The sequence below is a fragment of the Malania oleifera genome, chromosome 1 (genome assembly GCF_029873635.1).
Source record: "Malania oleifera isolate guangnan ecotype guangnan chromosome 1, ASM2987363v1, whole genome shotgun sequence".
Lineage (NCBI taxonomy): Eukaryota > Viridiplantae > Streptophyta > Magnoliopsida > Santalales > Ximeniaceae > Malania > Malania oleifera.
This window is the reverse complement of record NC_080417.1, coordinates 144,656,586-144,670,628: the sequence shown is the minus strand read 5'-3', so window position 1 is coordinate 144,670,628 and position 14,043 is coordinate 144,656,586. Positions and strand designations below refer to the sequence as shown.

At 35.9% G+C, this 14,043-nt stretch overlaps 1 protein-coding gene across 1 annotated transcript; it reads left to right on the top strand.

Moving 5' to 3' along the window:
• Positions 1–943: 943 nt before the first annotated feature.
• Positions 944–13,636, top strand: LOC131145141 (autophagy-related protein 18f). The gene is made up of 8 exons (XM_058094240.1): positions 944–1,895; positions 6,738–7,202; positions 7,283–7,714; positions 8,444–8,680; positions 8,806–9,636; positions 9,744–9,910; positions 10,106–10,477; positions 13,371–13,636. Exons 1-7 carry the CDS (start codon positions 1,707–1,709, stop codon positions 10,473–10,475), a joined length of 2,691 nt encoding a protein of 896 aa, XP_057950223.1. The 5' UTR covers positions 944–1,706; the 3' UTR covers positions 10,476–10,477; positions 13,371–13,636.
• Positions 13,637–14,043: the final 407 nt, after the last annotated feature.

The following is a 14,043-nucleotide window of genomic DNA, read 5'->3' as shown; positions in this document are numbered from 1 at the left end:
ATACGTGGGATTAGTCTCTCTCGCCAATCTCATCAGGTTGTGTGCCTCAAAGGGTAGTGTCCACTAGTGGTGATTAGGGGTGAGCAAACGGTCGGTTCGGTCAAATTCGGTTAATTAACCGAATTAACCGAAATTTTCGGTTAATGATTTTTATTAACCGAACCGACCGAATAAGAGATATTAACCAAACCTCACCCGACCGAATTACCTTTTCGGGTAATTCGGTTAACCGAATTTAACCGAATTTATTTTAGATTAATTATTAAAAATAGATTATAATTATAACTTTAGTCTTATTTTTACGCAATCTCAAACTTTAGTCTTATTTTTACGCAATAAAAATAATCTTAAAACTCAATTCATAATTTTAATTTCTCTTAGAATAATCTTTCCCCCATCCCGCGTATATATATATATATATATATATATATATATATTATTAGTTTATATTTAAATTTTAATTTATTATTATTTCGGGTAATTCGGTTAACCGAATTAAAATTTCTCTTAACCGAACCGATAACCGATTAACCGAAATTTGGTACATCAATAACCGAACCGAACCGACCTATTTTTTAACCGAACCGAACCGACCGAAATTGATCGGTTAATTCGGTTAATTCGGGTTTCCCCGAATTATGCTCACCCCTAGTGGTGATAGAAATGAAAGAAATCCCGACGTAATAAAAAAATAGGAGAAAAATAATTGTAAAAGATATTAAAAACACAGTTTTTTTTTAAAACTAATATAGGAAATTTAAGGTCAGAAAATCTGCACGTCCAAGCCATTTTTTGCATAATTTATTTTATTTTTTCTTAAATTAAAATTTTACCATTTTAAGCAGTCTAAATTTATAATTAAAAAAGACGTAATTTTATTTATTTATTTATATTTTCGGGTGAAAACAGTTTGACTGCGTTGAGGGAGACAAGACGTGCAGGGGTGGGTTTGGTTTGGTTTGGGAATTGGTTCAACTGCGAAGGAACCCAAAGAGCAAATGATAGAGACGTAGACGGACAGTCTCTTTTATTATTTCTCCTTTCATTCATTATCTGATCTCTTCTTTCTTCTCTCTCGAACCTTCTCTCTCTAAGCTTCTCTTCTCCGATCTCTCCTGGCATTCCGATACCCTCGGAGCTATTTGCCCTCCTTTTCCCGGCTGTTTGCAGTTTTCCGTGCCAAAACCCTAACTTCAATTATTCATTTGATTATATACTTTTATTTTTTGATTTTTGTTAATAATAATAATAATTCATTTTCTTTGTGGTTATTATTCTTTTGATTATTTTCTTGGGGGGCGTTGATGAGGGGATTATAGAAAAGTTGTACTTTTATTTTTTAATTTTTACTTTTTTTCGTGTTTTGTAAAGAAAAGGTTTCTGGAATTTGTTGTTGTTTGTGATCTATTTCTGAAGAATTAAAGGCCCGCGAACACGACGGAAGTCGAAGCGTTTGTTTTTTTGTTTTGATTCGAGTTACTTTTATTTTTCCCTGTCTTGGGGTTTTTTTTTTTTTTGGGGAGGAAGTTTTGGATGCTTTCGGAGGTGGAAGGAGATGGAGACACTTGTGAGTTGAGATCGTGAATTGGGGCTGTTTCTTCTCAGTGGCTCTAAAGTAAAGAAACAGCCGGGGGTTATGATCGGGGCAGGGTTTGTAGCATCATCAGAGGCGGTTTTCTTTTTCGGTGCTTTTGCTTCTTCTGGGGATGACGAATGATGGCCAGAGAGCTCAGGGAGGTGTACCGCGTCCCGTGCGGACCAGCGGGTTTCGTCCCTTCCGCACAATTTCGAGGATCGTTTCGTCCGGTGCTTCCACTGTGGCCTCAACTATGCGGTCGGCTGCATCCGCCGCTTCTTCGATTGTGGACAGGGAGGACGATGCTGGTCACGATCAGGTATGGCTTCAACTTAACAAGTGCTCTGTGTTTGAAGTGTTAAGTGATTTGATAATCAGGAGACGTAGCTGAATATGTTGTAATAGGAAATGAATTGAAACTCTAAGCTGTTATTGCTAATTGTTTTCAAGTTGTATCTTATTCTGAAATCTTTTTAAGTGAGGGGATTCTTCTTTGGTATGTTCATGATTGATAGAATTTGCTTGTTGATTGCACCCTTTAGTTGAAGCACTTTTAGTTTCTAATCGGGAAAGATGCTGTGAATTCACTTAATTTTTGCTGATAGAATTGGAAACTGATCTTGGGGGTGTTTTGTTTGTGAACTGTCCCAGTTATGAGGACTTTAATTGCCAAGTTATTTGCATCCAGAATTTTTCAATGGTAATATTGAGGTGCGGCTATTTGACCTAATCATTTGAGGAATGCACTGTGGAGTCGCGACATCTGTTTGACTTGATAAAAATTTGTGTGGTGTCTTGCACTAGCAGCTGTTAAGAGTGGATTTGCGGGTTTCAGCATATGTTGATTTTACCAGGCATACGAGTTTTGTTCCTTTGTGTCGTGATTGAACCAATTGTCGTTTAGGAATGATAGCATTTATATCTTGGGTTGGCAGGACTCGGTTGAGTTAAGGAGAATGTACAAACTAGATTTGTAACGGAACTTAGCACGTGTTTTCTTTCTTTTTGGAAAAAGCGCCATGAGGGGAAAACCAAGGTCGTAGATCTTAATATCAGTATTAACTTGACAATCAGGCAATTATCGGCAGTTTTGTTGATTGTGTCCTACAGCTTGTTAGAAATCTGCCCATGTGGTTTGCCTAGCAATTGGACCGTTTGGGGTTTACTGTTTGCATGCTTAACTCAGGTTCTATGGCTCATAAGAGGACTAATGGTATGTTTTGACCCAATAGTTGGATGATAAGAGGCAATGATGGTGTGGTTTAGATTCTTTGTAGACTAATTGAGGATTTACAGCAACGAGTTTGTACAATACTTGCATATATCATCATATGATATAAAAAAAAATTGACGGGTTTTATTATTCAGCTTGTAAGAATTCATTGATCTTTCAATGAGATTTTCTGCCGTAAGTTACCTAAAATTGTTATGTATAGCTTGGCTTGGTTGATTTGGCATAGTCTTGTGTTCTGTGGATTCAGATATGGTTTTTTGCTTTTCAGCATGAGAAATGGACAATTTTACTGAATCTTAAAATTGATAGATATAACTTGGCTTGGTTAGCATGGAACTTTTTATTGGTTTGTTGATGTGGACACTGATGCCCCTTGTCAACTTGGGTTTATATTTGAGCTCTTTAATTTTCCTCTTTTACCATTTTAAGCTATTTTTGCAGGAATTATGGCTGGTATTTTGTCTTTTAAAGCTCCTTATTGGATGTAAATATCTCCTCATGCGAATGTCATTGTAATCGGCGTTATCATTGATTGTGTGGCCTTTTTACCATAGTCATTCAGGCGCAAGCAGTATATCAACTGTTTACGGCTCATATTTATAGATGTCATCTTGCTTTTGCTTTTATGTAAGGCAGGCTTTAGTTAGATTGTGAAGCTTTAATTTTTCTTTTCAATTAAGATGTTCTTGCCCTTTTTTATTCTGTTCTTTAATAGATTTCAGTTTATTTGATTGCGTATCTTTATGTATTCTGCAACTTGATAATTTTGATTGTTCCTTTGTTAATTTGCAATCTCCTGGTCTTCTATGGAATTTATTCGTGACTTTACTGGATTGTTACTCATCCACAATAGCAGCTTTACTTTTGCTGTGTTCTAATTTTAATCTTGTATATGATTGTTGTTAGTTGCAGTCTAAGGGTTTTTGGATCTTGGTAATTTGTTGTCAAAAGATACAACTTTGATGGGGTTTTGGAACTGATTCCTTTTGGCATAAGCTGACTAGAAGCATGGCTTACAATAGAATATTTGGACTGTTAAGGTTGGAGCTAGGGTCTCTCATGCTAGTTATTGAAAGTTTGTGCCATGGATATTTTCACTTTTCTTTTTCCTTGACAGATACAATGTTGGGAGTGGTTCCCATATCCCTTCCTTGTAGGATGTGCGAATGGGGATTACTTTTTTGGCCATGTATTTCTTCCTCTCTATTGCCTCTTTAATCTTTATAATGCTCTAATGAGAGACTACAAGGTCCTCCCTTCTTTTGGATTTGCTGGAGCCTCAAGATAGCCATTTAGATGAATTTGACAAACACGGGGTCTTGAGCAATTTGACAAACACAGGTCTTGCCTGGAGACTTTGGAGAGTTTCTTACTGATCCACTTCAAGGGGTTTTCAGACAGAAGAGATTATGGTTCTTTGATATGTGTGCTTTTGCCATGATATTTTGGTGTGTTTCAATGGAGAGAAATGCTAGAATTCCTTTGATATTCAACAGGGTTTGAAATTTATTAATTTATTTTTATTTTTCCCCCACTCTCTTTAAGAAGGTGAACTGCTCCAACATGGGTAAGGTCTTTTTTGCCAGAAACTTTGGGTAAGGTTTTGAGCTACACAAAAAGTGTGGAGTTAATCCCTTAGTAATTAATAAACGTGGGGGGTACAAAAAAGTATTAATTAATAAAATTGTTAAATATTGATGAGGATAAGGTTCATCGCATGCATATGACCTTATGATCTAATTTCTTTCAATTAGTTTTTTCCCCGAAGATTAAAACAGTTTCTAAGATCTTTTTGAATTAAAGAACGTTGAGCTTCTTTTATGAACCTGCCTTTCGTTTGAGTAATCTTATTTTTAAAAATCACAAATGTAAAAATGTTAATAAATCCAATTCTAATCATTTATATTGTAAAAGAATTTTAGAACTTTGGTAAAAGTGAACTATTGGAGGGTTGAGTGGTCAGCTGTGTTGATCATTGGTTTGTTGCCAAAAAATTAAAGAAAATTATATAATACATGAGTTACAAAAAGTATTTGTTTTTGTGATAGTTAAAGTAGAATTTTTATGTAAGAAAAGAAGAACAAGCCCAAATATACTAGTTGTTTGTTTAGCTATGAGATGTTAAAGAGCCTTAAAGAAGGTGTGTTATATGAATGTGATCTATTTTGTTGTGCCTATATTCCAACAACCAAAGATTCTTCTACTATCCATGCTCTTTTAGATAATCAAGTTTTATATGGCAGGAATTCGGTATTGCCAATTGATAGGATATTATATATGTTTTTAAAACATTAAATACATGTAGTTTTTTTTAATATCAAACTGTGATAGTGTGACATAGATATAAACATTGAGCTTAGTGAGTGAACATATTGTTACTTGGTAAATATGAAAATCAAAATCGGTGAATGAGAAAGCCTAGTGGTAGTCTGGATGGTTTATGACTTTCAAGAAGGTTAGATATGTTGTGCTATCCTAAGATATGCTTATTGGCATCAAGTTGGTACTTGCTGCTGATTGGGTACTTGAATATGTAAGAAGGGATGGAGAAATGTCAAATAAGACATTTATCATATTAATAGAAGGATCAGATATGGAGTTTGGTAAGTTATCACTCATCAGAGTCGGTGATCCATATTGTTGATACCCAAATAGCAGGATGCGAGGTGGTGTTGATTCTTAAAAGTAGCTTAATGATTAAATATTGAAGACATTCACAGACATTGATGGAAAGGGATGATCTGGATTTTGAGGATTAAAACTTGATGTATATTTTTAAGGATCATTGTTTCCTTGTTTGGTTTCCAATGAAGTTTCTCCATCTGCTTTATTTGTCCTTTTTTGAGAGTTATCAATGGCAAGGTTCATGTGGAACAATCTGTTTCTTTATTTGGGGAGGGCTGTCTGGCCGCTGAATCTATTTTTGACTTTCTGAAGATGAAGTTTTGGGAAGGATAAAACAGGGAGGAATTTTTGGGCTTGTGCAGTTTTTACAGCGCTGTGGGTGCTGTGGCTGGAAAGGATTGCTAGAATTTGTAGTGATAACAACTCTCCATCTTTACTTTGCGAGAAAGTTGGTTTTTATGCTGGGCACATTCTTTTGGGTTTTGGAGGGTTTGATGTCCAAAGAGATTGGAAGGCAGCTTTAATGTAATTTTTTTTCCTCTGTTAGTTCTGTTTTTACCAATAGTATTTCTTATCCTGCATTCATTGTAAATATATATATTTTTTTCATGAATAGATTCTTTTTGTTAAAAACAAAAATATTAACTAGCCATGGGCACGCACCATGTGCGTGTGTGCTCCACAACTCTCTATTTTTTGAAACCTTTTTTTGTAAAGAAAATAATAGAAAATTAAATAGTATAAGGGCATTTTGGGATAGTTGTAAATAGTTATAAGGATATTTTGGTTTAATTATGAGTAGTTATAGGGATAAGTTTGACAAAATTTTAAGGACATTTTGGGATAGTTGTGGGTAGTTAAAGGAGTATTTTGGAATAATCATGGGTAGTTATTGGGATAAAGTTGGCATTTTGAAAGATGACACCAATGGGAGAATCCCCATTATAGTATTAGAGATGTGTAGGGAACTATTGGGAAGTTTTGAGGGAAGTTATGATAATATGTTAAAGACCGGCAAAGATAGGAAGCAAGCAAAAGGAGATAATAGGTTCCGGCATTTGGCAATATCAGCAACTCTGCTAATTATTAGTATTTTCCTGTCATGGTTTGAGCTTGGAGTTGGTTAACTACTCATTTGTAGTTTGTAGTTCAGTAGTTCATTAATATCTCCTGCTTTCATGTTTTGTTAGGACGTTATTGCTGCTTAATTTCTCGCTGGTAATTTGTTTTTTGGGTAGATTTCTTAAATTTTAAATTGAACAGTGGACAATTACTCACTTTAACTTTCTATTCCAAATAAAGGTGCACTGGGCTGGGTTTGACAAGCTTGAATGGGAGGGAAATATCATTCGGCTAGTTCTTTTGTTGGGGTACCGCTCGGGTTTCCAGGTTTGGGATGTTGAAGAAGCAGATAATGTGCGTGACCTGGTTTCCAGACATGATGATCCTGTTTCATTTTTGCAAGTGCTGCCAAAACCGTCAGCACTAAAGAGGGCAGAAGACAAATTTGCAGACAACCGTCCATTGCTGGTTGTCTGTGCAGATGGATTGGGTTCTGGAGGTGGTAACACTCAGGATGGTTTGGCTTATCGTTGCAATGGGAGCATCACAAATTGCCATGACCTGGGGAATGGCAATTTTTTGCCTACTGTTGTGCGTTTTTACTCATTGAGATCCCAATCATATGTACATGTGCTAAAGTTTAGATCAGTAGTTTACTCAGTGAGGTGCAGTTCCCGTGTAATTGCTATTTCACAAGCAGCTCAGGTAAGTAGTTTGTCTATAGCTTTGGATCTCATATTTTTTTATCTAGATTTGTGTGGAAATAAACTTATTATGTATTACAGATACACTGTTTCGATGCTGCTACATTAGAGAGGGAGTATACTATTCTTACAAATCCCATATTTTCCGGTTGTGTTGGTTCTGGAGGCATAGGCTATGGACCTCTTGCAGTAGGTTGCAGATGGATGGCTTATAGTGGAAGTCCAGTTGTAGTGTCGAACTCTGGGCGTGTCAATCCACAGCATTTAGCTCCTTCTGCTAGTTTTCCGAGTTCCACAGCAAATGGGAGCCTGGTTGCTCACTATGCAAAAGAATCAAGCAAGCAACTTGCTGCTGGAATAGTGACCTTGGGAGACATGGGATATAAGAAATTTTCAAGGTACTGCTCTGAGCTCCTACCTGATGGCAATAGTTCTCTTCAATCAGTGAGTGCTGGCGGGAAGGTAAATGGAACAATCAATGGCCACTTACCAGATGCAGACAGTGTTGGAATGGTATGTTTTATTTTTTGAATTTCCTGTATGTTTTATTCTTTAAAATTATTATTGGCTGGTACAAAATTGGTGGTTTTCTTGTTCAATTAGTTTTTTTTGGTTTGCTTTATTGAATGCACAAAGTAGGGGTATCTTTGAGTTTAGTTGAGTCAACAGATACTCCAACGTGGTTTGACTTATAAATTTTTAAGCCCAAAATTAACTTGAACTTGATGGATCTTATAATTGTTGACTTGAGTTTGACTTTGTTAACATTGATTTGGTTATAAAATGATATTAATAAATGTGTCAGATACAAATATATGATATTAATTGTGTACCAAAAAAAAAAAAGATATTTTTTTATGGAAAAATGTGTATAAAATATGTAATATGCCTCTTATTTAATATATAAATAACAAAATAAAAGGTTGATTAGTGCTCATGATCAGTTATACAATGAATCGAACTTGAGTAGCACCTGAGCTGGCTGGCTTGCACCCTTGCAGAGTTATTGATTACAATTCTTTAATTTTAATTACCACTGCTTATTTTTATGTTCCACCTATAATTTAAGCAGATCTGTTTATTTAGAGGTCCATGCTTATTGCCATTATTAGCCAACATCTGGTTATTTGTGCGTCTCAAATGATCAACATAAATTGAATGGAGTTGATTCTTGGACCATCTTTTTTTGACCTCATTTATGTTTTGAAATCCTGTAATTTCACTGTTTGTTTTGATTATCAGGTAATTGTGAGAGACATTGTCAGTAAATCTGTTATTACCCAGTTTAGAGCACACAAAAGTCCTATTTCAGCATTATGCTTTGATCCCAGTGGGACCCTCTTGGTGACCGCTTCAGTCCAGGGTCATAACATTAATGTTTTCCGAATAATGCCTAGCCTCCCAGGAAGCTCTGCCGGATCTGACGCTGCTGCTTCTTACATACATCTTTACAGGCTGCAACGTGGTTTCACAAATGCTGTAAGAGCAGCATAGTTGTTTATTTTTTCTTTCCTCTTTCTCCATACCTCTGGTGGGAAGATGTCAGCAAGCACATGGCTGTTCACTGATTTATTTCTTTTTTGTTTGGTGGCTTGTATTTCCAGGTTATAGAGGATATAAGTTTCAGTGATGACAGCCACTGGATTATGATCAGCTCCTCAAGGGGGACAAACCATTTGTTTGCTATATCCCCTTCAGGGGGACCAGTGAATATTCAGTCTGCTGAAACTAGTTTTAACACTAGAGCAAGTGGATTGGGTGTTATGACTAAACCAGCTGCTCATTGGCCACCCAATTCTGGCTTACAGGTGCTTAATCAACAGTGTCTTTGTGCATCTGGTCCTCCAGTTACTCTTTCTGTCGTTAGCAGAATAAGGAGTGGAAGTAATGGTTGGAGAGGCACTGTAACTGGTGCTGCAGCTGCTGCAACAGGCAGGCTGGGTTCTTTTTCAGGGGCTATTGCTTCATCTTTCCACAACTGTAAAAGCAATGATCTTTTTGTAGATTCCTGCTCTTTGAAAGTGAGGTACCACCTTCTGGTGTTTTCTCCTTCAGGCTGTGTCATACAATATGCGTTGCGATTTTCTACGGGGCTAGATTCTATGACACCTATGTCTGGACTGGGTTCTGCTTATGAATCAGCTCTGGAGTGTGATGGAAGATTGGTAGTTGAAGCAATCCAGAAGTGGAACGTTTGTCAGAAACAAAATCGGCGGGAGCGGGAGGATAATATTGATATATATGGGGAAAATGGAAATTTAGACAGCAGCAAAATATTTCCTGAAGGAATGGAGAAGGGAACTATTGTGTATCCTGCTGCAAAGGGTGCAGTCACTAAAGACAAAGTCAGTCCTGAGGAAAGACATCACATGTATATTTCTGAAGCTGAACTGCAGATGCATCAAGCTCGGATTCCATTGTGGGCAAAGTCTGAGGTATGTAATATTGTGCAGCAAGCTAGACGATATTATTAGTGCAAATAATGCATGTTCTTTGGTTTGATGTGTTAATTGACATTTAGTATTTTGTAATTGCTTGCCAGATATACTTTCAGTCGATGATGATAGATGATGTTGAAATGGTTGAAGATAATGCTTTAAGAGGGGAAATTGAGATTGAGAAAATTCCTACCCGCATGATTGAAGCAAGGTCGAAAGATCTAGTTCCAGTTTTTGACCATCTTCAAACTCCCAAATTTCAGCAAGCAAGGTGTGTGGGGTTCAAGTCCATTCATATGTTTTTGCTTATTTTGTGATTTATTTTTGGTTTGGTGTGACGATGGCCAGTTTGGACTTGGTTCCTTCAGTCTAAAATCTGTTTTTTTGGGGTCAACTATAGGATTTTTTATATTGCAAATCCTATTCTAAACAACTTGAACTCTTCATGATGTTTCTGCCATATCAGGATTCCTGCTCAAGATAGCAATGTTAATGGCCGACTGATGCATCAGAGGTCTGGGTTGTCTGAAGACAGCAGGCTTTTGTTCATGGGTAGCTCTGGCCCACCTGATTCCATGACTGTAGGCCGTTCTGCTATGTCTGAACTTCACAATGGCATTGAAGGAAAAACTGAGTGTGATGGTCTTCAGATGCCAACAGAAACAACCAAGGGCTTTGTAAATAACAATCGCAGCCCTAAAACAAAAAACCGGCTTGAGACTGTAAATAATAGAGAGAGCTTAAAGATGGAAGCCCAATTCAAGTTTGTAAATAATAACAAAGACGACCTGAAAATGGAGAATCAATTAGAAGATGAGAGCGATGATTTTGATTAGAGGTAATTTTTTTATTCCTGGTTTAAATAGTTATATACTTATATTTTATTGATCAGCTTATTGCAGCTGGTGGCCCTTTTCGGTTGAATTGAGCTGAGAGTTGCTAGGAACTGCCTGTAAGGGGTTTATTTCTATTTGGCACTTCGGACCTGTACAGGCACCTGACTACCTGAGGATGTGTCATTGCCTGCTATGCTTGGGCTAGTTTTGTGTGTGTGTGTGATAGAAGACAAATTTGTTTGAACAAAACCAACTCAAAACAGACACAAACATCCCATAGAAGTGGAATCTGCCAAGCAATGAGAAAATAAAACTTGCACTGCAACTAAAACAATACCCCTAGGATGAAGATAGAGCACCTACAGCTCGAAGTGATGACAAATCATTTTCAATGTATTCTGGATTCCAATGATCCATCATAATCCAATTATTGATTTTTTTCCCAAACTCCTTTAAACCCAGAAAACCTGATGCTAACATCCCTTCATGTTTGCGCAACCACTTGTTAAATGGTGCCTAGTACTCTGGTTGAAAGTCCTCCTTACTCATCTCCTTCCAGATCCCAGTAAACAGCTGCTGCATGAACAGCCTTTTGCCATAAAGCTACCAAGATGAACCCCTTAATGTTTTATTGATGCCAAGACCTTTCGAACTCTTGTTCAACCATATACCTAGAAACACCGCGAAGCCACAAAATTTTGTTCCCAAACTTCACTTAAGAACTCGAAGAAAAAACAAGTGATCAACATTCTCTTTGCATGTTGAGCAAATAACACTCAAATAATTGGTAACAACGCCTTTCCATTAAAATGCTGTGTTTGCAACCTTCCCTTGAACAGAAACGAAGGAGTGCAGAAGAATTTGCATTTTCCCCAAAACCATTGACCCACTCACTGCAAGCTAATTTCTTAGACTAGGTGTTATTTGTGAAGTATGCATGCCCATTCTTCCCACTCTTGCTAATTGTTCTCTTATATTTATAAATATTAAATTTCTGATCAATTGTTTTCCCATTTTATATGGATATTTGTTTTGTGATTTTTGGAGAATATAACTGTCATGTAATTTTGATTTATGAGTCATATCATGAAATTTGGGGAATTAGTAATTGGCAAAGATTAAGATTATAAATGATGGTTTTAGAAAATCGGGTTTTTATGCCTGGAAGATCAACTAGAGAGGCTATATATCTATTGAGAAGATTGATGGATAAGTTTGAAAAAAAGGAGAGAGACGCACATTATTTTTATCGACCTAGAGAAAGTCTGTGGCATATGGGGAAAGCCCTCTGGTGGATTTTAAAAGGGAGTAGGTATTGAGTATATTTATGTCATTAAGGATCTGTAGAATGGAGTGATGACTAATGTTAGTGTTATTTTTGTGTGTACTTCTTGTGAAGAAATCCTCAGTACAATTAAATTTTGGTACCTTGGATCTATTGTACGAATTGAAGGAAAAATCGAATATATGATACATAAACTAAAGTTGGGTAAAATGAGAAGTACTTTGGGCACGTTGTGAATTCTAGAATACATTAAAAAAACTGAATTCTAGAATACATTAAAAAAACTGAGAGATTTGTACACAATGAATATATTCTGGTTATATTATATGGTCACGATGTTGGGCAACAAAGAGAGAACATGTCGAAAAGTAAAAAGAGTTGTTGAAATGAAAATATTAGCACGAGTCATTTAAAGTCCAAATAATAAGTTAAGAAGTGAACAAATCTGTGGCAAGTTGGGTATGATTTAGATGATATTAGAGGTAGTAGGGAGGCAGTGGGCCAGTCAGAGACTCACAGCTCTCTTTTTTTGGGAAAGAATGGAAATAACGGAGATAATGGAGGTGTTAATGGAGATAATGGGGGATTGATAAAAATAGTATGAAATTTTGGAATTGAAAATTTATTATTAAATAATTAAATTTTTTTTAAATGAATTATTTATAGGTTGTAGATTTTGCAAATAAATAATAACTTATGTTTAAGTTTGATAGACTGTTGGCCCACAACCTAAAAGCTTAGCTTTTAGGTGAAGTGGGTAATTTAACATGATACGGTTGGTACCAGAGCTGGTTATTAAGAGGTCTTGGGTTCTAGTTTCCTTGCTTACGTTTATTGTGTGGTGTTTAAAAAATTACTGTATTCCCTGTAATTGGTGTTATATATTGTGTGCTAGTTCCTCCATGTGCTGTTGGGCTGCACAGGCAGGGGAGTGTTAAAGCTTGATATGCTGTGTTGGCTGGCCCACAACCTAAGAGCGTAAGCTTTTTTTGGTGAAGTGGTAATCTAACAACTTGTAAGACTGAGGGCATTTCAAATAATGATGAGCAGTGTTGGTTGAAGGCTACTCCTCTTTGATTAATAGTATCGATATTGTCCTAAATCATATGAAATGATAAAAGGATTCATGTAACCTCAGTGGGAGTTTTTAAGGCTTCTTTGGTTGCTATTTTGCTGTGTATGTTATGTAGAGAATGGCTTTCTTGCTGTTATTGTAGTGCTTCTTGGCATCACTATGATTGAGACCTGTAGTTTTATTTGTTGTGTGTTAACCATTCTAAACCTGGGGAGAATATAGTCTGCAATCTTGGTTAAGTTTGGTTTAAACTAGTTTCACCATTTTTCTAGTGGTTAGGTGCGGTTGCTTCATCTGTGTTTGATTCATTGATTAACCCATGACTTTCTGGTAGAACTGAACTGCCGAACTGGTATTTAAACTGATCCCTTTTCATTGAAAAAAACAAAGTAACTTGCTTCAGCTTTTACTTCTTTGGCCTCCTCTGTTGCCCTTTGGTTATGATATTAATTGTATTTTTTTTTATTTATTTAAATATGTTCCGAGCGTTAAACTATTGCAGGGTTGGGTTAACTTTGGGTTTCATCTTGCTCAGGTGTGCAGCTATTCTTTTATTCTCCAGGGAAGGTTCATTAACCATTATGTTAATATTTGTGGGGGGTGAAATTGTAGAGAAGAGAGCGAGGCATAGGGAGCTGGGCTCTTGTGCGTGCTGGGTTTTCATCTACTGTTGACTCTGAATAACATACGCAATGTATTTTGAATAATCAGTTGTAATGTGTATATAATATCATCAAGTTATAACTCTGTTGTCGTTGCTGTTGCTGTATTCTATTGATTAAAAATTCATTTGTTACTTAATGTTTTTCTTTTTTAAAATTTATTGGTGTGTCCCAGAAGATTCCTACTGTGGAATGCATTTGCAGTTTTCGGTCTCCAAGTTCATGTTTTTAAATACTATCTCAAGAAAATTTAGGGTATTTTAGATTTAAGGATTTTATTTGGGGGAAGGAAAGGAAAATAAGAAGAAATTTATTTTTGATTGTATAAGTTTTTAATATTAAATTCTACTAAAAATTTAAAATTAAATTTATTTCATTTTTAAACCAAGTAATTATATGAAAAATGATTAAAATAATAAAATTGCAAATAACATAAATTAGAAAATTATTATAATAAAAAAATTTTATTATAATTATTTTACTTAATTGTTTTACTTTAAAATTTTACTTTAAAATAATGATTAAAAAAATAGAAAAAATGTTTTG